This window comes from Coturnix japonica, chromosome 4 (assembly GCF_001577835.2).
Source record: "Coturnix japonica isolate 7356 chromosome 4, Coturnix japonica 2.1, whole genome shotgun sequence".
NCBI classification, from domain to species: Eukaryota; Metazoa; Chordata; class Aves; order Galliformes; family Phasianidae; genus Coturnix; species Coturnix japonica.
In genome coordinates this window covers 80551839-80579015 of record NC_029519.1, presented here as the reverse complement: position 1 = coordinate 80579015, position 27177 = coordinate 80551839, and the positions used below count along the sequence as shown (strand labels likewise).

The 27177-nt window shown below is 44.0% G+C and overlaps 1 protein-coding gene across 8 annotated transcripts in view; it reads left to right on the top strand.

Moving 5' to 3' along the window:
* The window catches only part of SLC4A11 (solute carrier family 4 member 11), a 124539-nt gene that overhangs the window by 50108 nt on the left and 47254 nt on the right, over positions 1-27177 (top strand). For all 8 annotated transcript variants that reach the window (XM_015863019.2, XM_015863024.2, XM_032444207.1 and 5 more), the window contains exons 2-5: positions 2470-2520; positions 12107-12259; positions 21802-21848; positions 26903-27134. In XM_015863019.2, the coding sequence (XP_015718505.1) occupies positions 2470-2520; positions 12107-12259; positions 21802-21848; positions 26903-27134 (483 nt within the window). The remainder of the gene's footprint in view (positions 1-2469; positions 2521-12106; positions 12260-21801; positions 21849-26902; positions 27135-27177) is intronic.

Genomic DNA, 27177 nt, shown 5'->3' with positions numbered 1-27177 from the left:
CAGGTAATGTGGCCTCAATTCACCCTTCCTACCTCCACCTCTGTGAATGTGTTGACCTTTCATCTAGTCCCATAGCAAGCATCTGGACTTGTGTAAACACCCCTATCACCTTTAGCCTCCTGGACGTGTTCCACACTGTTATTGATGTCAATATGCGTAACCCCTTCCGTGGAGGATGCAGAAACTTGTCAAAAGGCTCTGGCACAACTGTTTAGAAGATGAAATCCCATCGGAGCTGTGGGACGGTATTACATAGGAAGATGGCAAATTAATGGGGCAGGACGTTGTAGGGTGAACGCCCAACTTTTTTTTTCCTGAATGTGCCATTGCATCTTTAATTACAAGGTTAAGGCCTCTGTTTTATGACTCACCTGAACAAACAGCACCTCAAAATAATGGCCTTAGAGTGTTGCCTAGAGGACTATAGCTCATTTGTGACTCAGAGGAATGAGTTCCATGTAATGAAATGGCACAGCCCTCAGTAATCCCACACCACGCTCTTTGCTCTTCTGAATATGAGAAGCCACCTGACCAGAGTCCTATAAAGGGGCTGCATCAACCCAAGGTAGTACTGCAGTTGAAGTTGTTTCTAAAGGAGGAGGTGTCTGACTCTGAAATCCTGTTCATTGAGTGTTATCTGACCCATAGAAATGGGTGTGTTAAAGGAAGAACAAGCTGTGTCTCACTCTACCTAGGGATGGATGAACATATTGCTTCAGGCTCCCTTAGAAGGTGTAATAGACTGTGAGAAATTGATATACTATCCCAGGGGGAACTCCTGGCCTCTGTTCCTTGGGTAATCTGTCTGCCTAGGCATACTTTGTTTGTTTCTTTGAAATACGTAAATGCAATCATTACACAATAAGAACCTCTTCAAAAAAAAATCAACAACTTTCCTTTGATCGTTAGCATGCTAATCAGCCTGGATGGATCTTCTCCTTCCCTTCCAGGTGGAGGGAAACAATTGACTCGTGTAATGGGTGCCCCTTGGCCAAGGTGCTTTTGTTCCTCTAGCCCATTGTTCTAGGATGAACTTGGAACATGGTGTTTCTCCTGAACCAGACATTTGAATTGCCCTCGGATTTGTATGTGATGTTAAACGACCATTAGGGTGTCTCTCATGGAACTGTGCAGCTCATGCTGTCTGTTCTGATCCATGCTGAGCTGTAACAAGCAATAGAGCTGGAAGATGCTGTCGTCAGTGGTGTGACTTAAGTCTGTCTGGTGCACAAAGGCTCCCGGTGGACTAGGATGAATTATATTGCTTGAAAATGGGACAAAGGGAAAATGGGGAGGGGGGGGGGGGGGGGGGGGGGGGGGGGGGGGGGGGGGGATATCATGCATATAACCTGTAAGCCAAAAGTTATGGGATATAAAGAGGGTCTTTGGGAAATATAGTCTCATACCTCAAACGAAAAGCAGGAAACCTAATCTGCAGAACAATAAAGCAGGCAAAGCCTCTTTCCTTGTTGGCCCAAATTCATCTCGGGCTTGCGTAGGTAATGTTTGATTAGCCTAATGAAGTGGGGAAAGATGGAGCAGATCTATTCCTCTTTTTGATTGCATTTTGGCTGGGAAGCTACGCACAATGAGGTGGCATCTTGGAGTTGCTTAGCAAGGGACTGCTCAGTTGACTCATAAGGCTTGAAACAAAGAGCTTTGTTAACTTGCTGTAAAACGTCATGCACCTGTAGGGAGAAGTTGATATTTCCAGCTGACAGTTTGAATGGTTCTACATTGCTAACAACCAGCCCAGACTGTAATACCAGACTTGGTATCAGGTGTTCCCATGCTATTGAAATATCTCCCTGCATGCTAGGCACCCAATTTACCAGCAGTAATTGCAGGACTAACTCACTAATAAGCAAAACATGCTCCAAAATGAATTGCCAGGATTTGGTTGTGCTGCTGCTATGAGTGGATTTGCTCTTGGTTGGTGTAATCTCCCATTTGTGATGTCCTTGCAAGACTCCTTTAGTGCAGATGTTGGTGCCTGTCTTTGAATAGTACCAAGGACTATTCTGGGGATGTCCTAATGATAAGGGGTAGTGGAATAAGCTGTGAAGTCCTGTTCTTATCTGAATTTATTGCTACACTGAACTGGTTCTCTTTATCCATGTGTAAGATACAGACTGAACTTCATTATGCCTTGTGTTTTTTAAAAAACCTCTTGGGTACTTAGCATCTATTATTTGTGCGTGCATTTGTTTGGATTCAATAGGTCACTCTGATACAGTGGTTCCAGACCAGGTTGTCTGAGACTGCCTGTTTTCCTGCAGTAACTGCAACTGCATGAGTTATTCAGGCAAATGCTGAAGTCCATAAACAAAGTGCTAAAGTTGCCACATTCAATAAGATCTCTGCCTGTGGTATTTTGAGGCTGTAATTCGAGTGAACATAGCAATAAGGTGAAGGTGTCCAGCATCAGAATGATTCACGTGCTTCCTGTTTTTTTTCTCCTCTTTGTAGAATCTCCACCAGCAGCGATGTCAAGGAATGGATACTTCTTTGAAGAGAGTGGCAAGTATTGTTTGACTTACTTATATGCTGTATCACTTTATTGGAAGGAGAGCAAAGAACTTGAAACGGGTGATGCAAAATTCATGTAGCTTAAGGAGCATGCGGATGCAGGCTTTGCACGGTGGTTGTGTAATCTAGTACTGGAAGCAGACTCTGCATTTTTATGTCCTGTAGATGTTTCAGATATTCAAATCAGTAAATAATCACCTTCGTGCTGTCAGCACTGACTACGCAGGGTGGCTCTTTGTTTTCCCAGTCCTTTTTAGGATGGCTTCCTGTATTGCAGTCTGAGTGTATTTATTTCAGTCTTCTTGGAGTGGAGATCAAGCAAAAGTGTCAGATCCCTTTGGAGATGTTCTGCCAAAAGCATCAAACAAACATTGAGAGTCTCAGCAAATGAGTGTTTTAGTGCAGGATGCTCTCAAGGATTTTTCTTTGAACTGAGATTAAGTTGTGGCATTTGTAAGCTTGTATCATTTGCCTTAGCAAAGGTGGCTGAGTTCTAAAAGGCATTATAATGATGAAGGGCAGAAATTGCATACAGCTGAACCCGAAGTGCACTGAAGTTCCAACTTCTATTTTGGTTTTTGGGGAAATGCTGTTAAGGAGAGATGGCTTTGAGGTACCAACCAAAGGCCAGTCCCAGTAGGATGCACTCTATGAAGGTATGGGATTTCTTGCCTTGAGAAATAGTACACCAAGTGCTCTGGATTTCCCAATGGTGAAAGTCAGAGGACTGAAATACTCCTGTTGCTGAGGCCTGCGGATGCTTATAGCTGTCAGAAGGCTCATAGTTTGTGTTCCAGGGACAAGCTTTTAAGTTAACATCTGGAAAGGGGAAGCAGAGTATGTGCCAGATGCAGCTGCAGTAGATCCAGCATTATTGTTGTCAGCACTTTCTCTGGGCTCATTCACCTTTTCTGGAAGGGCTAAACAGAGCCAGTCTCTAGGAGTAAAGGGATGAAACTGGAAGCAAGTACTGTCAGCTCTACTAAGAGATTCTTTCTGCTCACTGGATGAAGTAATGGAAGGGCAGAAAACAGTGCTTGACCTTCAGAAAGAATGTAGTGCTTGGTGATCAGTCACCTTCCACTCCCTAGTTGAACTGTGTTGTATAGATATCTCTATAGGATGTTGCATAGGTTGAAGAAAGATGCCTATATTCATCGAATTACTAAGGCTGGGAGAGACCTCTAAGATCTCTAACCCCAACCCATCTCACTGTGCCCACTGACCACGTCCCTCAGTGCCACATCTCTATGGTTCTGGAGCACTTACATGGATGGTGACCCCATCACTCCTTGGGCAGCTGTGCCAGTGCCTGGCCATTCCTATGGAGAAGAAATGTTTCCTAAAGCAGCTTGTTTGGCAGCTGTCATCATTAAGCTGCTTCTTGGCACCACTTGTTTAGATCAGCCTCTTTTGGCATTGAGACCAACATATGCTCTTGCCCCACCCTGAAAGTTTCAAAGAATAAGAAATTAAGCTTTTTTTTTTTTTAAAGGAAAAAAACCCAAACCTCAAAAATATACAACTAAAAAGCAAAACCAAAATCAACTCTTCCTTTGGTTTACTTAGCGCTCTTTTTTCCCCCCTCAGTGGTTGATAAACATCTCTTGATACTCTCTCTTTGTACAGCACATCTTTCTCCTTATCTCCTCATGAGATCTTGTGTGTACATGTGGGGTTTTTTTTTGTATATTTTATAGTAAGGATGTTTTTGTTTCAGGGCAAATCTTAAGCATTACTCAAAGATTATCTTGCCAGCGAGTGTTTCTTACTCTTGTGTTCTAAATAACAAGTGCAGCAATATTAAGGCATAAGCTAAAGTTGAAATGTCAGCTTTTAAGGTGTTGTGTCAAGGGTAATGGCTGCTGTGGCACCAACACGGTGCTTTGTAACACTCTTCTGGATAGAAAGTGTGGTATTTAGTAATTTGTAGCTCACTTTATTAGATAGTGAAGAGCTGAAAAAGGCTCAGGAAGAAATTTCTATTGAATGGATGCTGATATGCGGTTATTCTGAGAGCTCAGAGGGGTTTTTATGGTCTCCTGGTATGTGTTAATATGCTCAACTTCTTTGTTGAGGAAAAAATAACATCTGGAATGATGATCAAAGGGAGCCCATGCTTTTGGGCACAAATTGCAGGCTTATGGCATCCTCCAGTTCTCAGTTACTGCTAGAAGAACCCAATGGGAAGCTGCTCTGCAGTAGTAATGTTAAGAGGAAAAATGAGGAAATAATTTCATATCTGCCCAGTTAGAAGCTTCTGGTAATGGAGAGCATGGTGTGACAGCAGGTATGGTGGTGGCTGTTGGCCACGTCCTGCTTTTCATTCTTATGTTTCATTACATTTGGTAGCTGTCTTCTGACAGCAGCCTCTTGCTGAAAATCTGTTTTCTACTCACGCTCTTGTCTGAATTGAGCCTTTTTCACATAAAAAGAACAAAAACTCTGGCACAGTGTGGTGATGTGTTGATGCAGGCTGTGCATTTGTCGTTTGACTCTTTGGGCTGTTTTCTCAAATGAGTTTTCTTGGCAAATTTAAGTAACTAATGAGATGAGTAGACTCAATCCAAACTTAAAGATAATTGGAGTCTTGATGAAATGCAGCTTGGCAATCAGTTCTGAGAATGACTTGCCAAACCCTGCATTGCCTTGTTTCTTGTCTATCAACCTCCTGTGCCCAGGTAATGAGGGAATGGGGAGGGTGAGCATCCAGCATTCCCCACAAGTGGATTAGCTCTAAAGGCATCATTATTAGCTGCAAGCAATTATGTTCTGCCAATGTGTGATGAGCTTCTTAATTGACACAAGACCTTTCTCCGATAAGATATGAGAATGAAATTTTTCTAGTGCAAAATCCCAGGAAAGGAGTCCCAGAGTAGTGCTGGGGATATCTGAATTGCTGCATTGTTTTAAAGCTGGCTCAACAGCCATTGCAGCATCAATTTTTTGTCTTCTGGAGCAAATCCCTCACCGCTTGGTCTCCTCTGACTTATTAATTGGTTTTGCTGGCAGAAGAAATTGCAGTTGTGCTGAAGGGCCCCTGTCTGGCTTGGGATGTTTGGATATATTTTATCTCCTTGTTTTTGGTTTTCAGCTTGCAGTTAGTTCAGTATGTGTAGTGCATTTGTGTATTCTTCAGATTTCTTTTTGGTTTGGAATTGTTTGCTTGGCTAGGAGATAAATCTAAATGCCTTCATGAAACAAATCCCTTTGCAATGGGTTCCCCTGGTGAGATGCTCAGTTTAAGGGCAGGAATTGCACTTCTGCTACCTATAGATATAATCATAGACTAGGATAGAGAGACTGAGGGGGATCTCTTCAGATGGTTACTTTAAGAACCCTCTATCAGGAGGCACAGAATAAAACAAACATTCCTGATTTCTGTGGGTTCTGATACAGAGCTGAAATTCCACGTGCTGCTGTGTTTTTAAAGAATAAAACCAAAACAAAATAAAGCCCCACTGAATTACTTGGATTATTCACAACGTTTCCTAGAAATCTGGCTGCAAAATACAATACTGGAATTAATTCAAAAGTGCCTGGGTGTTTTCTGCAGCAGATCTGTTCTTTCAGCTCTGTTATGAATTATTACTGAAGAGGCAGGGGAAAGTTTATACTTCCATCTGGCTCTTCATGACAAAAGACAGACTTTGAAATAAGGTTGGAAGTGGGGAAGTGAGAAATTATGGCTGGCCGGTAGTGGAGGTATTTATTACGTAGAGAATATGGGGTCATTTCTAATAGCTCGTTTGCTGGACACTTAACTTGTTAATTTTACCTGAGGAAATTGTGGTTCAGTCTGTGGTATTGAAGCACCCTGGATGCTTAGGTAATGCATTGACATCTACATAGCACAGGGCCATTACTACAGAAGTCTGCAAACCTGTACCTGTCGGGATCCTAATAGTTACGCTAGAGCCAAGAAACATCATCAACACTTCCCCAGCTATTCTGTCTCTCAATCTCTACATGTAGAGGGAATGAAGTTGGAAGATGCTCTCTAAATCCCATGTAAGTGATCTAGAGAAGTCAGTGTGACCATCCAGTATGTCTAAAAAGCTATGTGCAAGCTGACAATGATGACATAGTATGCTCATTCAAATGCTTTGAAATGTTTTGAATGCATTTCCTAGCGGGGCATCTCTACTTTTATAGTGTACTGAGTTAATTTCACATTTACCCAGCTTGGTTGGGATCAAGAATCACATCCACTCAAATAAGAAAAAAGCACAGAAAAAACCTCTTTGAGCACAGCTACTCTATAGGTCTTCTTCAAGTAGTGTTATATAGAGAAAATGTATTTCTCCTCCCAGATCCATGCTGGAGGTGCTGGGAAACTAGAGTATCTTGAATGTAGCATATCAAGAAGCATGGTACTGAGGAGCATGGTGGGGATGGATTGGAGGAATGGACTTGACGATCTGAAAGACCTTTTGGAACCTTAATGATTCTGTGATTCTTTATGCTCGTGCTAGCAGAAAGCATTCAGTGTAATAAAGGATATCTCCTTACATAAGCACAGGAGTCAGATCTGGACCCTTCTTGCCAACTTGTTGTCAGCAAGCCTTAAGCAGTCCAACATCATGGGCTATGGACAGCTCCTGAGCATTGGGTTGGCAGAACCTTTCCATGTGGCTGCCTGCCGCAGGGTGGGTAAACCTCCTAGGCTGCAAATAGTGAGCTTTGCCAGGGGATCTCTCAACTGTAAACCAAAGGAAAAGCTTAATGTTGTTCTATCAGGCATCCAGCTGTATGCAGAACTGCTTTGTTTAATCAGTGTGGCTTAAAATTTTAATTTTGGAGAGAGCCTTGCATAATGTGACTTGATAGCAGCCTTTGGAGAGTGGTGTTCTATTGCTACAGCACTAACTTTTGGCTTGTCTGATATAAACCCATTTGTTAGGAAGAAGGAATTTTTTCATGACTGCTTTTCAGACTTGTAAGTTACCAAAAGACACGCACAAAACTAACCACCAAACCAAACTGGCTTTGAAGATTGACCTCAGGAGGAAGATATAAAATCTAGGCAGACATCTACCTGAGAACCTGCTCCTACATCCATACAATCGCTCTTCCATCTGAAATGACTTAGCGTTAAGTAATTACACTGATTTAGCTGTGTGTATCCCTGTTCATTGCAGGGCAATTGGACTAGGTGACCTTTAAAGATGTTTTCCAACTCTCAGGGTTCTATGATTCTAAATCAGCATGATGTGTGACTGGAAGCTCACCCTGATTTAGCATTTTTGTGTCTGTGTGCAGGATGCTATTTCAATTCTTGTTTCTGGAGAACTGGTAATGCTTGTACAAAGTGCTTCTAACCATCTCCTTCATCCTTGATTACTTTATCCTTTCCAGTGTTAACCAAGTGTAAGGTTATTTGCCCACTGGAGGCAACATGAGCCCCCTTTTTTTGTGTGCAGTGTGTAAAGGGTCAATACAGAGGTGGAAGCAACAAAGCAAACCTGTTAACTTGCAGCTTTGGGGGGGGATGTTGCTTTAGGCTAATTAAAGCCTTGTGCTCTTCTTGAAACTTAATGCCTATTGTTGGTTAAAGCAAGCTGAAAATCCCCAGGACTGGAAAAATCAAATGAAGTGACTTGTTTTAAATGCTTGCATCAGAACTAGTTTGTAGGTAGATATGGGTGATGCCCATATCCCAGTGGATGTCTATTTCAACAGCCTGGTCTAGTGGGAGGTGTCCCTGGCTATAGCAGAGGGGCTGGTGCTAGATGATCTTAAAGGTCCCTTCCAACCCCAACCTTTCTATGAGTCTATCTCCCCTTACTTTTAAAAGCTGTAGGATGTATATTATTACTGTTCCTTTTAGTCTTGCCATAATTAATCTCACAATTAATCTGAGTTTCCTGTTGAGAAAGTGGGTACATTTATAGACTCATTCAAAACAAGAACCTATGAACTCCTATGCTTGATTTGAAGGACATGGTTTAGTGGATGTGGTGGTGATGGGTTAATGGTTGGACTTGGTGATCTTAGTGGTCTTTACCAGCCTTAATGATTCTCTGAATCTAAACAGTGGCAAAGCTGTGTGTTCAGCTTATGTGAAGTGCATGGCTTGAAACGCAAAGTGGGAGGCAAACGATTTGATTTCAGTTTGGAATGGATTAGTATTAGTGACAAAAAACATCCAAGTCAGTGAAGCTGGAAGGAAAGTCTTTGCATTTCCCAGGGTAAAATGTCTGGCTGAATCTGCCAGGAGCTCAGAGAATACTGTTATTGATATTCTGGTGAGGTGACCAGTGCTGCATTGGAAAAAAAAATGACTGTCTTGCAACTAGCTACCATCTGTGCCTAGAAGTTTCATTAAAAATCATCTGTTTTCCTCTGAGCTCAAAAGATTTCTTAGAATCATAGAATCACCAAGGTTGGAAGAGACCTAAAAGATCATCCAGCCCAACTGTTCACCTATTACCATTAGCTCCCACTAAACCATGTCCCTTCTAATGCAACTGAGCTTTCTGGCATGAAGAGGGTTATGATATGGCTGTGTCTGGCTTGAGTCATGTAGCTTGGGGTATGGGATAATGTCATAGTATGAATCATAGAATGAAAAGGACCTCAAAGATCATCCAGTTTCAACTCACTGACTGTGGGCAGGGTCACCAACCACCAGATCAGGCTGCCCAGAGCCACATCCAGCCTGGGATGTCATTAGAAAAGTTGTCTGCACTCGGTTCCATGGAGTCTGTAGCCTTTCTAGGGAACATATATGGGGGTGAAGTTGTACTTTCTGATAACTGTCCCTGATTTCATTGCTGCAGCTGCCAGGTGCTCCTAACACATCAGCAGGAGAGGTACTGCCACCTCCAATGGTTGCAGGCCAATTCATTGCTCTCCCAGTCAGAACCCAGGGTTCTCACAAACCAGCTCAAAAGAAAATAGTAATAGAAAAGCTGCAGTGTAATCATGTTGTCTGTGTTTGGATAGTTGATAGCAGCAGGACTGGAGTAGCTCTGACAAAACTGATGGGAATAAAGAGAAGGACTGGGATGGATATTGATGTGGAAGAAGTCAGATCTGAGCCAGGCATGGTTTACAGGGAGCAGGGTGATGATTTAGTAAAGAAGGGTGAGGGGAAAAAAACTGCATTTTTCTTCCCAGAACCTGCATAAAATGGGGTAGTGGCTTATTTTCACATTGCAGGCAATGGGCTGAAGAATAGAGGGACTTGAGGTCAAGGCTGGTTCTGGCTGCCTGCAGTTAAGAGGGGATTTTGTTCCAGCAGGATGGTACCTGTTCTTGGCTACTGCTTTTCATGCTTTTCTGTTTCTGTCCCTTATCAAATGAGTCCTGAAGGGCTGAGGGGAATTTTCTTGACGGTAGATTGTTCTTCAAGGTTCAGGTGGGCTCTGCTGGCTGATCTTCACAGGCAGCCTGACCTCAGTTCCTAACTCTGGGCTCAGACCTAGCAAAATCGTTGTTGTGGTGCTTCTACCCTCTATTTGAGGCTGAAGTGACACTTGCTGTGCTCAGAGGTCTGATGCGTTGACCTTGTCATGTAGGGTGATGCAATGATCCTTGGGGTGATGGGAGAAAGCAGCTGCTAGGGCTGGAGACAGCTCCTGTGCTGTCTTTGGAGTAAAGGTTCATCTGCCACACATACACCTTGAGGTGGTTCTGCACTCAACAGGCATAAGCTGCTCTCATTATAATACCTGGCAGATTGAATAAGCTGCTGGCTTCAAAACAGGAGAGGGTTTAGTGATAAAGCAGACACCTGTCTGGGAGTGCAGTTCCTGTACAGCTCAGGTTTGGGGTTATTTGCAAGCAGTGTGTTTTGTCCGTCCCTTGCCCAAGGGACATGCAGCTCGGCTGCCTTTTGTTTTGCTCTTTCCTCCCCTAAGGAGGGAGGAACTGAGGATGCTTCCCTTGCCAGAGTCCTTGCTGACCTCTGCCCAACCCTGAGATCTTACTCCACCCTTGCCCTTCTTTCAGCTCCTGCACCATTTATCTCCCATTTCCAGCCTTCTTTGCTTTCAGGGCTTGGAAAGCAAATATATAAGCTTTTCTGCTTCGTTCTTACCCGAGCCTTAATTACACTGGGATGGGTTGGGGGGGGGAGGGGAAGGGGAAGTCAACCATGTGCTGTGTGCTTGAATCCCACTTCAGGTACCTCTTATCCGACCCACTCAGCATAAAGGATGAAGATGTGAGACCTGTTTTGACATCTTCTCTTTGTTGAGCCCCTTGTCCCCCCTCCAAGTCCTCTCTGGGAGATGCTGAGCACTCACGAGGAGCGTGCTGGCATGCAGCTTGCAGCAGGAAGGGCTGCAGCCCCTGTCCTGCCTTGCAGAGTTCCTGTTTGTGGCTTCCCTTGCTCACAGTGTCTTACTTGTTTTGCAGTGCTGATCTACTGGCTTGAGATCACTGCAAAACTGCATGCACTGCTCTCAGCTGCTTCTTTTGGTGCCACTGCATTCATGTTTGCTTTTTAAAAGCTATCAATATTTAAGAGTTTCCATTCAACCTTCTACCTTGAACCTCACCCTCTTCATTCTGCAGCAGTGCCCAAAGCAAGCTAATGAAATATACCCTTCCTGCATCAAAGAGTTGTCAGGGGATGGGTAGGAGCTGCTGAATAATCCTAGCAACGTGTTAATAACAATAATAGTAATAAAAATGACATTCTATAATGTCACTAATTCTTCTAATTGAACAAAATTAGAGCGCACCGCAAGAATCCTCCAGCTGCTCTGCAAGAAAACATCACAGCAAGCCAGCCTTGCTGCTGAACGCAACTAGGTTAAACTCTAATTAAAATGTTGCAAGAGGGTGAGGAGTTGTCTGCTGTAATTAAGGAACTTGTCTCTCTTCCTCTGTGCTGTCCCCTCCTGTAACCTGCTGCTTGGCTTGTGGGGAGCTCCAAGTCAGTCTGTCCATCTGCATCTCCTTGGAAACCACTGTATTCCCTTGGTTTAAAACCTGATATGTGGAGTGGGTGAACACCTTGGGTTAGACCAATGGCACAGCTGAAAGATACCAATGTTTTGGGTCTGCAGGCCAAGCTTTCATCCAGATTTTGGACCTGAGAGAGCCCATCGCTTAGTGCTGTTCTGCTGAAGGCCTGGCTTGCTGTGGGCAGGGCCTTAACTTGTCCACATCCTTGTGAGGATACACAGCTGCTCAGTGGTGCATTGTGTGTCACCAATGGGGTCCTAAAGTCTGAAACCCCCCTTTCTCCTCCATGCTTTTGTGCAGAGCTGTAGGGAGGGTTCAGTTGATGCCGTTAGGCCGTTGGTGACACAGTTTGGTGCTGGAGCTCCCCACCTTACTGTACCCAATGCAGACCACAAGCATGTGGCCAGACAGTGGGGTGGCTGTGATGGATACAGGCCCTGCTGCTTGTTCTGGGGACCCTTGTGAGAGCCCATTAGCTCTTCATTGTGGCAGCTGCCCCATGAGGACGAGGAGAAGGCCCTTGCGAGGCCGTGGGGCCACAAAGGCTGAGCACCTTCAGCCCTTATCAGCAGCCGTGGGTTCGTATGTGTGCCCATGTTGCTGTGGGCCCAGCGCAGCTCCTGGTGTGGTTGTAACCGCATGTCCTTCTTGTTGGCAGGGTACCTCAAGTGTGACACTGATGATGGCTGTGAGACCAAGGAGGAGACGGGAGGAGAGGAGCTCTTTGATGCCGTGAACTCCTCCATCGTTTCGGGAGACAGCATACGGTTTTTTGTCAACGTCAACTTGGAGGTGCCACCCAACACTGCTGGTGAGTGATGGAGCCTACAGTGTAATGAAGGAGATTCCCTCTTGCATGCATAGCTTTGCATCAGTAAATATAATGGATGTTCCTATTTGCTTTGCCTTGCTGAGTGTGTGAATCCAGGACTGCAGCCGTAAGTTGTGTTCTGTTGTGATAAGTGTATTAAGTGAGGCTGGTCCCTGCCCTTGGCTCTTAGGGGAGGTGCAAGGCACAGGACAGAATGGTGTTGGTGAAGCTTGGTTGCTTTTGGCTGTAGTGGGGAGACAATTTGTTGAGAAATTAGTTGATCAGTAGAAACAAAAAAGCATCAACTGTGTGTGGGTATCCAGTGTTGCATTTAAATGATCCTTAGTATGTCCCCAATGTGTAGAAATACTGTTGTGTGCCAGGCTCTATTTGTAAACATAGTGACCTGCCCCTAGGAATTTTGGCCCCCCAAGTGCCAAATTTCCTTAAATCATCTTCAACATTTGTGTCTGCTACAGACAGAACAGCTTTGTGCAGTGGAGGAGGCTCTGTGGGATGGTGGTTGTTGGCACTGGTGCCAAATGAACAGTGCAGCATATGCTGGAACTTTCACTTTGTGTTTTCACCCCATCACATGATTTTAAGCTTGCAATGCATGTGCAAGTGGTAAAGAAGACGAGGTAGCAAACCTGGCTTTCATAGTAGGTGCAGATCCTGATATATCTACAGAGTGCACTTGCTGATGCAGTGAACATGTGGTGTGGTGCAGACCTCTGCCTGGCTACACAGGTCTGCTTTCTGAATCTGACTTAAGGTGACTTAAGGTTAATATCTAGCAATTTGCAAGCCTGCAATTTTACAAATGCCATCTTAATTGAAAGACTTAAAATGAACCGCTGCGCTGTGATGAGTCTGGACTTAATGCCTTGGGGTGTTGTTGGGGGATAAGGAATGTACATGCTGTGGATTCTTCTGCATGTGAAAAAGTTTGATTTTCCTTGTGTGTCCTCCTGGACTTTTTGTAAATGTTTTCTGTCCCATTCAAAAGAGGACCAAAAAAAAAAACCAAAAAACATTGCTTATTTGCCTCAAGCAGTGATATTTGAGGTGGAATTAGTTGTATCCTTTTTCTTCAGCTGTTTGGGATGCTTAAAGGAGAAACGGACTTCTGATGTGCTGGAGTGTCCTTTCCAAACACGAGGGTTCATATCTTAAAACCAGGCTTTAAGAAGAGAAGGTGTGGAGTGAGGTTTGTTTGCTTGATGGTGACCAAGTGGGCCAGGTGTCAAAAATCCAGGTTCTCTAGTGATTATCAAGCATAGAGCTCCTCAAAATCCGTGTGTTTAGCTTACCTAGTCTCTCAGCTCTTTATTAAAGGTTCTTTTGATGGAGTATCTTTAAGAGTTGATTTTTATACATGCCAAATCTGGATGTGCAGGCGTAGCTGACTTCTTGGGTGGTTGAAAGAGCTCTGGGGGCTCACCTTGACTTGTGAAAGAAGCCTGAACTGCTAAGGGTGGAGAGGTTGCAATGGGGAAACAAGCCCTGCTTTCAATCTATTTTCTTCCCAGAAATTAAGTTTAACTATGCCATGACCAAGGCATTTCTGCATGTAATGCTCTTTGCTGAACTCAGGAAGGGAGGGGAGAGGTTCAGAAATTCCCTTGCATTGCTGTTGCTCTCTGGTTACTTGGTTCTATATCTGTGCTTTGAATCCCTAACCCATGAATGCTGTAAATTTATAACACGTTTCCAGCTTTGGGGAGGGAGGAAAGCATTAGGTTTTCTCCAGGCAATGCAAGAACCTTCCCTATACAGTTCATTTCCAACTCCAAAATGAGCTCATGCACCAAAGATTCTGATATTCTTTAAACCCAGTGTAAAAGTGAATGTGAGAATGAATCTTTTTCATCTTCATCTTATTTTCTTGCTTTCTTCAAGCTGGGTGAATGAGGCCCTTGAGTCTAAAGGCCTCTTTCATGTAGAATCATTAAGGTTGGAAAAGACCTCCTAGAGGTCCATCACTTCCTCTGCATGCCTCTTCTGGTCATTGCAGTTTGCTCTTAGCTGAAGGTGATATCCAGATTCTCTCTTTTTGGAGATCTTATGGCAAGCTGCAAGCTTTCCACTTACCTTAGCATAGCGTTGGTCCAACAATCCAAAAATGCCCCCTGCAGAGGGGATGAGTTGATGCCCCAGGGGCTGGGTGCTGGTAATGTTAAATCAAATTGCAGACATGATAACAGCTTTGCCATCGTCCTGTTGAGCTGTTAATCTCGGTATGATGGATGTACAGCTTACTGCAAGCATAATTGGATGCACTTTACTGTAATTCTGTTCTTAAAAAGACCTCTGGGTGGGATTAAACATTGAGCCAACAAAACGTAGCACAGCCCATAAAACCCTGACAATTAGCCATTGTCATGAAATGCTGGGCTGCATGCACAGATGTGTTTTAATACAGGATAACCTGAAGAAATCTAGGGCTTAAGGTATTGCCTGTCTCATTTTTAGCTAATACTGGCTGTTGTTGCATTGAGTGTTGAGCCCAAGCCAGTGCAGATGCACAGGCACTAAAATGCTTCTCCGTCTTGACACTTGGGTCCTTTATCTTGGGTGTTTTATTGTTTCCTTGTGGAAACCATTAAAAACTTAGTTTATTCTCTCTGTATTTGAGTCTTCCAGCTTGCATTTTGGTGATAAGACATCTGTTTTCAGCAAATGTAGAATCATAGAATATCCAGAGTTGGAAGGGACTCGTAAGGATTAAGTCCAGCTCCAGTATTGGCTGCACCACCATGAAGGTGGGTTGTTCTCTGATGCTGGATGTTTTAGTGTCTGAAGTCTGCATTTCTGAGCAAAGATCAGGATGGTTTATGAAGAGACTGAGAGGTGAGCTGAGATAGCAGTGAAGGCGTGCAGTAAAATCATACAGTCATCAAGGCTGGAAAAGACCTCTGAGGTCATCAAGCCCAACCCATCCCACTGTGCCCTCTGACTGTGTTCCTCAGTGCTTCACCTCCACAGTTCTTCAGTGCCTCCAGGGGTGGTGACTTCACCACTTCCATATTCTATGATTCTCTGATATTTAACCTGTACCAGTGCATAGCCACTTGTTTGGAAGAGAAATTTCCCCTAGTAGTAGATCCAGCTGGGAACTGGTACCAGATTGGATGGGGGGGCATCAATGAGTTGGTGTGCAGTGGGGAAGTTTTCCTCTCTAGATCTGCATGTTACAAGCTATGGGTATTTCGTAGAATCATAGAATACCCTGAGCTGGAAAGCATCTGTAAGGAGCTTCAAGTCCAACTTGTGAAGTACATACCAGGCTAGATATGTATCGTCTTGCAGGCACTCTTGCATGGTTTTGTGGCTCCTTCCTTACCGTCTTGCTTAGAAGTGTGCTAAGCCTTCTGTCTTAGTGCTATCTAGAATTGCATTGAAGTCTTTGTGTATTTTATATGTAAATTTGTACCTGAATTCCCCTGGAGCTGAGTCTGCAGGTATTGTTTCAACCTGTTGCCGAAACATCAAACTCAGTGGATCAGCTGCTTTCTTCCAGCTTCATCTGCAGCATCCTGGGAAATAAATCCACACAAATTAGTAAAGCAGTTTGTTTTAGATGGACTCTGAAGGTTGGCATGTGTGGGTAGCTCAAGTCTGACTATTGCACATTGTGTGGGGAGATGACATTGCAGGCAGTTGTGGCACTCTCACCTGCTTGGCAGGTCTTTTTAATCATCTAGGCAAATAGCTTTGTTATTGAGATCTTGTTTTTTACATCTTGGGGTTTTGAAATGGCTTTGTTTTCCCCTTTGCCTTCCCTTTACTGGACTGTTGTAGAGGGGTTTGTAGTGTTTCCCTGAACCCAAGCATAGTTTGTCAGGTGAAGCTGTAATTTCTCAGCTTTTGCACCATGCATTTCTGCTTGCAGCTGGTGGCTGTATCAGTGGCTTTGGCTGCAGAGAGGTGCCTGGAACATTTTTTTGGGCTTGGGTGGGGGGAGATGCAAAATCCTGCTGGCAGCCCAAAGCCAATGGGGAGGCAGGATGTGGCTTTGTTAGAGCAGGAATTGGGGGGCAAATAACGGAACACGCTTTACGCTTCGTGAGAAATGAAAGCCTGTTCCACCCTCTGGACAATTGATCATTCCTAGATACGGGGAATGAACGGTTTCCTGTAACGCACTCCGGAGGCACGCACGTGCACCGCTGCTCCCTGCAAAACATGGGGCTCCGGCTCACGGCTGGCCCCTGCAGAGATGGCTTTTTATTTTTTCCTAAAAGGGATGAGGAGAAACACTGGATGCTGGCGCCAAGGATATTCCAGAGAGAGTAGCTTCCAGAGACAAGTGGTCTGGGCCTGAATGGGTATCATTCTGTACACAATAGTCACATTTCCTCACATTAATACCAAGGTCCTTTTTATGTCTCGAGGCACAATGCTGACCCACGCGTTCCATCTGATAACTCCTGTTTTAGCAGTTTGATGTCAGGGTGGGATGTTGGACTCCTGAAGCTTCCTATACTCTAATGGAAAGTGGATGCACCGATTGTGTTGGGGGGGATGGATGGCCTCCTTCCCAATTTCCTGGCTGGGGTGTTTTCAAAGCAGCACTCACAAAGCTGAGGGAGGTGGGGATGGGAGTGCAGGCGGCTCTGCACAAAGGCAACAATCACCTTTCTGGATCCTTTGCTTTGGGACAGCTTCCCCAGAATTTGAAGTGCTTTATCTCTCGAGTTGGCATAGGAATGAGCTCCCCCCTCCCCCCTTCTAATTTAATCACAAAAACTACCATAGCTTTTTTTTGTTGCTGTTGTTGAAAATTCACTTTTGTGTTACATGCGTGTTGGAGTGTATGTTGCCCAAGGAGGCTGTGGATGCCCCATCCCTGCAGGCATTCAAGGCCAGGCTGGATGTGGCTCTGGGCAGCCTGGTCTGCTGGCTGGTGACCCTGCACATAGCAGGGGGTTGAAACCAGATGATCATTGTGGTCCTTTTCAACCCAGGCCATTGTATGATTCTGAGTTAGGAGGTGTGATGAGTGGCACAGTACTCAACTCCATTGTCCTGTCTGTGCAAGATGCCTCTGTTCTGCAATTCAATGCAATGGTCAGTTGTTTCAATGCCTGTGCTGAGCAGTATTCAGATGAGGGTTTCCTCCCCATGCTCTCTGAACCAGAAACAGGCAGCCTGTTTCTTATTGCCACTTGCCTTTAACCTGTGTCAGATGAAGGGACGAACTCAGATGATATTTAGCTTTCTCTTGCACCTTTGCCCTCTGTTCTATCTTGGGCATGTGGGATGGTTGAGACACAATTATCAAACATTTATATCTGACCAAAATCATTCAGGTCTGATGGGAATGAGGCCAGACTTAACGCAGTTATTGTAGAGCAGCAAAGGGTTCCCTTGAGATCCTGCTTGTGCAATACCTTGCTGTCAGCAAGGAGCAAGTGGAACCTCTGCTACTGCTAATGAGCTCTTCTCGTGATGTGTGTTGCTGGGATTTAATTTTGTTTTAAAGGCAAAAAATGGTAAAAGCAAGAGTTCCTGCTGCTTGCAGTGTTGTTCAACACAAGTAGTTGAAGCTTAGATTTGCTTAGGGCCCAGGAGAAATCACTAATACCTAGACAAAATTTTTTCATTTATAAAACAGAACAATCCATGCTCAAGTACTTCCACTTACATCAGTTCCTCGTATTTTTTTTAAGACTACGAAAATGCTACAATAGTGTTCTGCTGTCATTTATTAGCCTGCTCAACCGGATATGCAGAGTGCATGTAAATCTAATATAAAGTGTGCTTACATCTCTACAGCCAAAACATTCTTGATTTCTGATTTGCTTTCCTACCTTCCAAAGAAAAGATACTGCAAATATCTTCTGCATAGGGCTGCTTTGTTCCAACAGCTTTCGGTCTCTTCAGGTGTTAAGGGCAGCACAGTGAACCTATGCAAGAAAGAAATGGAAAGGAGATCATAGAGTCACTTAATTGTTTGAGTTGGAAGGGGCCCTTTAAGGCCATGCACTCCAAATCCCTTGCAATGAACAGGGGTATCTACAGCTCCATCAGATGCTCAGAGCTCTGTCCTTCCTGACCTTGGGTGTCTTCAAGGAGGGGCATCTACCATGTCAATGTGAATAGCCTTAAACTTTGGCATAAGGCTTCTGTGGGTTTGTTTCCAGGGCTGCCTTTGCATAGATGTCATTATGTAAGAGAGGCTAAAAAAGGCAATTAGACTTCATTTGTCTATGTCGCTATCAGTAATATTACATAAAGGCAGCCAGGGTGGAATTGCCTCAAGTTTCAGGGAATAGATTTCCTGCTGCATTTCTTGCTTCCATGTATGAAATTGCCTTGTTCACACCCAGGACCCATCCAGATTCTGCAAGTGGAAGGGTAGATAAAAATGGAGACGTGCCATGTTGTCCCTCCAGGGCTCTGAGTGTGCTCACACAAGGACATATGAGAGCAAGTCAAATGTTGACAGTTCATCACCACTACTAGCATTGATGTTAACTCCCAGAGAGCTGCTTACAGTGCACTTGGTAACGCTGTGTGCACGGATGCACGCCTCCTAGAAATCTGAGCTTTGTGTGTTGCCTTGGTGTGATCCCAGAGGATGTCAGAGATGTGTTGCTGACTTTTTGGTTATCCTCTGGATGGAACCTGGAGCACAGCCTAACAGATAAGGTCAGCAGCCCTGGCAGCTCTGCTCTTTCTGTGTGAGAGGACAAAGACAATAAAATGCCCATAACTCACTCGCTTGCCTAACATAAACTTGTGCAGCCTGCTTTTGGCAGCATGCAGAACCATGAAAATAGAAATGGAAATACTATGTGACCCTGACCTCTCTAAGTGTACTTCATCCTGATGCCCAGGTGTGAAATTATTCCTGGTTGCAAAGTGTAGTTGATGGTTGGTAGGTAGAATCTGCCTTGCTCTAGATAGGGGGTGAATCTGTGGCTCTCTGTGCCCTTTCTGCCCCCAGTGAAGTGCTTGAGTGCAGAGGTTGAGAGTGTTGCATCTTTATGGCTCCTCCAAAACTGGAGGGGGAAGACAATTAATGTACAGGAGGCTGAGGAAAATAGATGTTAGATGTATGTTGGTTTTAGGCTTGAGTATAGCCATCACTTAATAGACGAGTCATGGGCAATCTCCTGCATGATTTTATCCTGGTTTGCTTATCACATTCTTCTGTCTGTGGTACATAAGTGGATGTTCTTTAAGTCAGTCACAAACACAATAGGGAAATGTGTGTATTTTTCCCTGTTCTTCATGGATTCATTAAGGTTCCAAAAGACCTCAACAATCACCAAGCCCAACCCATCCCTATCATGCCCTCTAAACCATATCCCCAGATGCTACTTCTCAAGGTTATGGAATACCTCCAGGGATGGTGACCCTACCACCTCCTTGGGCAGCCCATTCCAGTGCCTGATTTCTGTTTCTGAGAAGGAATTTTCCCCAGTATCCAACCTGAACCTCCCCTGGTGCAACTTAGGGCTGCTACCTCTTGTCCTATCATGATTCCATATTGCTGTTAGTTTGCAGCCGTCCTTCAACAATGCTATAGCACTCCAATGGGTCTTCAAGATGATAGCCCAGGACTGGGATGGTGATATCTATCAGTCTCCTCTTCCTGGACTGAGTTTGAACAGTGCGTTGCTTTGGTGAAATGATGAATGAGGCTCCCAAAACATCACCTCTGTGTTCAGAATAGCTTTTTTTTGGTGTGTGTGTGTGAAGTTTGAAAGATTCTGGTCCAACAGACATAATTAGATGTTTTTGCTTGTGTTGATAAAGCAGCACTCAGAGCTGGTTCATGATGAATACTTGAGAGAGCTGTCAACAGAAAGGGTTGATATGCACTTGAAGCTGATAAGAGGAGCCAAGAGATGCTGCATGATAAAAGGACAACATGAATTTGTGTTGCATTTGCATGCACACAAAGGCATGGTGTGAAGGACAGAGAACAGATATCAGCTTTTAGCACGTGCTTGCTATTGTTCAAGACTGTTTTTTCTCTAGGACTATTTCATGCAAAAGCTGAAAAACCGAAACATGTTTTCCCTTCAATGAATATTTATGGCTTCCAAATTTTCCAGCATACTTCTGCATGTGTAATTAGGCTGTAAATTGAGTAAGTGAGCGCTGAAGAACTACAAATGTAAAAGCCTGGGGAAAATGCTTGATGTTTCTGGTTTAGTTGCGTGCTTACTTCTTAATAATAAATAGCATTCTCAAGATAAAACAGCTTGTGCTTTCCAAAGAATGTGTCAAAAGCGGTTATAATTGGAATTGTTGTGCCAGCAGATTTAAGTGATGCTCTTAATCACATGTAGAGTGTCCAAGTGAACTTTAGAAGAAGTTGAGTGATGTAACCAAAGCCTCTGAACCATTTTATTTAAAGATGAATGCAATCCTCTCCCTCTTTTCCTCTACTGTGGAGTCAACTCTGTCTCCAGTTTGTTTCCCAGTGTTTTAAACCTTTACGTATGAATACTACCTCCTCTTCTCCAGGCTGATCCATCCCAATTCCCCTCTGGCTCTCCCTAAAGCTTGTGCTCCAGACCCTTCATAGCTGTTGCCCTTCTTTGAACACACTCCAGGTCCTCAATATCTATGCTGTAGAGTAGGGCACAAAACAGAGCATGGCACTCAAAGTGCTGAGTATAGAGGGCAGCAGGGCTGAGTTTGTAGTGAGATCATCCTGTGGAGTAGGATTGAAGTAGTTCTGAGAGGCTTGGAAAATCCAGGTATGTAGAAGAAACAAGTCTGCCCATGAATGTCTGTAACTCCTTATTACATCCCTGTACCACCGTGGCAGCAAAGAGGGGGGCCATGGCAAAAACAATGAAATTTCATTTGGTTGTGTTTTTTTTAGCTTATATTACAAAACCTGCTTCGTAGACACCCTAAGACAACATTAACGCTATTCTTTGAACCAGCAGCTCTTGTACACTTCTGTCCCTGCAGCTCAACTTCATAGTGAGTGACAGTTAATAGTCTCCAAACAGCAGTTTTCTTTCTCAAGAGCTCTGTTGCTTTACGCTTTGATTTATGGAGGCAGAGTGGTGAGTTGATGGGACGCTAATATGCTCATCCTCGAGTCACTGCGTGTGATCTCTCACAGTCTGCTCCCTTGGAAGTGCCTGGGTGTTATTGTTGACTTTTTAACGAGGACAAGAATGGTTTCCAAACGAGAATGACTCATGCAATCTTAGCCTCAATCTATCAAGCAGCGATGCATGGGATTAAATGATTACCTAAAGTATTAAGAATTAGATTTGGGGGAAGCAGTGGGGAGGGGGGTGAGTAGTAAAGAGTAAAAACACATAGGAAATTTGAAAGAACAAAACTGAAAGCTGCAAGACTCAAATTGTGGTTGAACAGTAAAAGGCTGTTTCTGCACTTGGTTTGTATTTCCTAAATGGGAAATACTGTGAAAATTGAATCTTTGCTTTTCGCTAGATATAGTCTTCTGTCTGCCAAGAGTGATACTTCACCTTGTCCTGAGCCTTGTGCTGCCTGTCAGACGCCTGTGATAGTAACGCTGTTTTTCTTTTCTTTTCCAGCTGAAAATGAAAGTGCTGGCTGCGTATTGCTACACACATCAAGGAAGGTAAGTAGGGATTCCGGGTGATAGGCTTCATCTAGAGGCAGAGAAAGCAGGATTTTGAAACACTCTGTGGGTGTGGGGAGCTGTTTTTTATTGGTCGGAGCAGGATATATTAATATATTCTTCCCTGAATTCCTCAGTCTTCATTTAAGAATACAAAGCCAATATGTTGCTTGTTCTCCAAGCAATTTCTTTGCAAATTCTGATTGTTTCACTTTGTTTTGTCCCAGACAATTCCTTGACATGTTAATTCATCACTTTCTCTTCTGCAGCTGCCTGCAAAGGGATCCAAACATACACCACAGAGACTCAGGCTGCTTAGTTCCTCTCCAGCTGAAAGCACAAACACCCCATAGACACTGCTGTGACTTGATTTCCTGTTTATTCCCACTAATCAGATCTGCCTCCATGAGGTACAACAGGAGTGAATTCCCTGGAAACGCTGGGTTTAGGAGGACAATTGGGAAACAGCCTTTAGTTTACTCTTGAGACAGTAACTTGATAACGATTAGGCAGAAACATGAGAAACCTCCCATAGGCTTTGTTACTGCAGACCTCCAACTATGAAAGTACAAAGCATGCAAGGAGGAAATGAACTGATATTAAATATCACTTGCAGTCTTGATCTTTGGGGGCTAAAGCATGACCTGTGATGCTTTAGGCTGTCATCTCTTGTCCCACCTGGGATGAGAGGGTCTGGCTGTGTGATCTTGTGACATCGTTGATGTTGGCCAACTTTAATATTACAGGCTTGTTTAATTTGTCTTATCTAATACGACTGCCTAAGCTGCTTTGAGCTGGTTGTGCTCGACTGAAAGTAACCTAAGAACTTGATCACTTAAGGTGAAAACTGAGTCCAAATGCATGATCTACTTGTGATAAGAAATAGTTGGAAGCTCAGAGTGTCTTGTCTTCCAGATTTTTGGGTTGCTTTTTTTTTTTTCCTTTAGAGCTGTAGGATTCCTGCATTTCTGGCCTGTGGTTTGTGCATGAGCATCTTAGTGTGCTATAGAGCAACAAATACCAGAGGGATAGCATGCTTTAGCAAGGCTAGAGGGGAAAAAATGCCATGGTGGACAAGTAAAATTGTTGTGCTTCAAACACAAAGGAATTTGGGTCCTGGGTCACAGGAGAAGGCATCACTTGAAGAAAAAGGGTTCAGTCAGACATTTTGTGTGTAGATAATTCTCTTCAGGACTGTCCCTGTCCTCTGATGATAGTCCATGGCTCTTGCCCCACTTGAGGAGCGCTGGAAAGGCAGTACATGGCTTGGACTAGTTTGTTATGTCCCTTGATGGGTGCATAGGGAATCTGTTCACAGTCTGAACTACTTAATCACCATCTCAGTATGCTTCTGAGGAAACAGCTGTGAGAGTCTGGCAGCAGCAGAGGTGGGATTGTGCTCAGGACAATGCGGTTTTTGGGAGCACCTTCTCCTGAGGTTTTTGCAGCCTCTATAAGTAGACTTAGTCTATGGAGCAGCAGGCCAGCATATGACATTGATTTTGGAAGTTCTTGAGTGTTGAAAGCTTAGTTATGCATGGATTCTGTGCCTCTTGGTCTAATGGATGTTGGCCAGGGGTCCTGCTTGCATTATGCTAGGGGAGGCTGTTTCAGTGCATTCTTATTCCTGAAGTATGACAGCCTCTCTTCTTGACATGATGCACTGTACAGCTTTGCAATTAGGGATGCACAACACTATTAAAATGACTATTGAGTAGCTGTCTTGGGTTTCTTGCTAGGCAGTTTCCAGCATGCATGTATCCTGGTGTGACTTGACTATCTGGCTAAAAATATTTGTGAAGGAGTAGTCATTAATTTCTCTTCAAAACAGTGGGTGTCCTGACTGGAACAGGTTCTGTTTGAGCTATCTCTGAGGTGTTGCTGTACCAGCAATTCAACTAATTTGCTCTTGGTTTGTCTCATCTGGGCAAGCAACATATTTATATCCTCTCGTGGTGGCATGCTGCCTTGCAGTGTTCTGTGTGTATATCTTACTCAAAGTTATAGGAGTGATAATAAGAGTAGTTATTGTTATAGAACAGGAGCAGGGAAATAAAACAGGGCTGAGGTATGGAAAATGATACAGAATGTGTTACTAGAAGGTTGTTGCAGAACTGGATTTATCATAGAATCATGGTCATCTAGTCCAACCCCCCTGCAATGAACATGGATGCCACAGCTAAATCAGGTTGCTCAGGGCCTTTTCCAGCCTTGCCTTGAAGGTTTCCAGGGACAGGGCATTGACTACGTTACTTGGCAACCTGTTGCATTGCCTCACCATCCTCACTGTAAAAACTTTCCTTATATCTAACTTCAATCTACCCTCTTTAAACTTGAATCATTTTCCCCTTGTTCTATCACCACAGACCCTGCTAAAGAGTCTGTTCCCTATTTTCCTGTAGCTCTCCTTTAGGTACTTAAAGGCCACTATCTCTTCTCCAGGCTGAACAGCCCCAGCTCTCTCAGTCTGTCCTTGCAGAAGTGTTCTGCCCCTTGGATGATTATTATTCTTTGTGGCCCTCCTCTGGTTGCTCTCCAACAGGTCTGTGTTTCCCCTGTACTGAGGACTCCACATCTGGATGCAGTACTCCAGGTGAGGCCTCACCAGTGCAGAGTAGAGAGTCAGGATCACCTCCTTGCACTGCTGGCCATGCACCTTTTGATGCAGCCTTCTGGGCTGACTCACGTCCCCCTTCCTATCCACCAGTACCTCCAGGTCTTTTTTGGCAAAGCTGTGCTCAATCCTTTCATCCCCCAGCATATATTGGTACTGAACATTGTCTCAACCCAGGTGCAAGATTGTGTTTGAGTTGAATCATTGTGACTTGCATCAAAGCTGCTGACATTATTATCCTAACACAGCAAACAAGTGGTGCTGTCCTGTGCAGATCAGTGGAGGATCAGCATTGATTGAGGTGATGTGGGCAGATAATAGCCATCTGCTGAATGCCTCTGATTCATTTCTGCTTTCCATCAGCCAACTTTTTGTTATCACGGTTCTGCTGCTGCTGACTCCTCTCAAGCATGTGAGAAATTGATGGTGTGAAACCATTTTTGGTTTCTTGAGCTCATCTTGATGCTGTGGCATTCTGATTGTCCTTAGCTTTCCTGATACTTCTTTTGCTCCTGACTCTCCCACTTTTGTTAAATCATAAAATCATTAAGGCTGGAAGAGACCTCTGAGACCACTAAGTCCAACCCCAACCCATCCCCATCACGCCTATTGACTGTGGCCCCAAGTGCCCCATCCCTGTAGTTCTTGGATGCCTCCAGGGGCAGTGACTCCACCACCTTCTTGGGCAGCCTGTGCCAGTGCCTGGCCACTCTTTAGGGAAAGAGCTGTTTAATAAAATCCAGCTAGAACATCCTCTAAATCCTCAGTAGACTGTTTAATCTCTCCAATGTTTGAACATCCATCCTAGGTTGGACTCTGTGTGCCAAACAAGCTGGAACAGGGCACCTTTGAGAGAGAAGTTGTGGTCACCTGGTGACCTTATGAGCATAAGTATTACAGGTGGTGATAGGTGTTTAACCTGCTCTTGTGCAGTGATAGCCTAAGATGGATTGGCCACTTGCAGTTCTACCACCTCTCACCTTCTGTGGGATGGTGACACAGTTGTGTCACTGTCTTCTCTCCAAAGAGCAGATGGCAATAAAGCCTTGGGGGTGGCAGTGAAATCCTTCAGAGAATCCTCAGTCTCCGTCCTCCAAGGCTGTGTAAGAAATGATTGATGCAAAGTAAAACAGTGTTAATTGCAATGGATGTGTACTGACAACTTGATAGTTGCTGTGATAATTACAGTAATTAGTGAGATGTTAGCATTTTTCTTAGTGTCTAGGCTATAAATGGAAAAGGTGGAGTGGGTATGCGTGAGAGGAAGGGATCTATGACTCAAGCAGTGTAGTGGTCCCTATAATATGGGGGCAGCATGCCAAGTTATTTGCTGTAGAGGCAGCATGGTTTCAGTTTTATTAAAGCAATTTGGAGAGTGTGTCTTACTGAGTTTAAAGGGAGTTGTAGGCTTAAATACATCTTTAAAATCTGGTCTGCAGACTCATAATGTCTCGTTTAGCTTCCTGTGGGATGGAAGATCCATATAATGAAATGCAAGTCCCATTTCCTTGTTTTCTCTCAAGCTGCTGAAGGAGAGGACAGGACTGTCAGTCCTTGACTCATTACTGAGAGTGTTAACTGCGTGCGTGGATTTCTAAGAACTGTGAAATGGGAACAACAAATCTGCAGTTTGATAATTCAATTAACAAATGTCATAACTGACAAATGAAGAAAGGAACTGAGCTTCTGTAATACAGCGTGGTTGTTTCTTCTGTCTCAAGGTCTACAAATCTGACTGGGACAGCAGACAGAACCAGCAGAGTTGAGGCAGTGCTGGCCTTTTTCTTGCCATCTGGTTTTCCTCCTCTCACACACTGATTCAAAGCTAAATGTTATGCAGAGAGGAAGAAAATATGCTTATAAGTGGGAACAATAAGAATGTAGGAAGAGTAAAGAGCACTGGGCTGCATGGGATTCCCCCATCTCCCTCTCTAAGCTCCTGAATTAGGAAACATGGAGAGATGGCTCACTGGAAAGAGCTGATGTAGGATGCCCAGAGATGCACGCTGGCTGTATTTCACTCCGCTGAGCTGGGGGTTGATTTCTTCCTGATAGCTTTGCCCATGTTATTGCAAACACGTTGAATTGTTCAAACCTAAAGGAGGCTTATTAAGATGCTACTGTAACCATGGTGTCTTTTTTTTTCTTATGAAATGAAATTGGTTTGTTTATTCATCACTGCGTTCAACATCGGGGTGTAAACTGTGGCCAGGCAATCACCCGTGGTGACTCAATTAGCATAAGCCTTGAAATTGCCTTTTAATGCATTAACAATATACAAAACTACTTTTGCAGTGTGATCTGAAAAAGAATGATTGTAAAATCACTGGTTTGTTGGCAGTAGCATCAGAAAAAGCTGTTGTGTTGTAAACTACGAAACCTTAATCCTTTGTCTGGTATTGGTACAGCTATATAATGCTCTGACCTCTTTTTAATACAGTACCTGAAATTAAAGAATTTTGAGGAAGAAGTCAGAGCCCACAGAGACCTGGATGGGTTCTTGGCCAGAGCCAGCATCATCCTGGATGAAACAGCCACCAGTTTGGATGATGTCCTTCGAGAGATGCTGAAACATTTTGCCGAAGACCCCGAGAACACGGAGCCAAGCTGTAACTTTGAAAAAATCATGAGCACTTTATTCACGGATTCAGGGACCCCGCGAGAAGGGAATGGTAATCCATACTTGATTAGTTTCCAATTAATGGTTATTAGCTA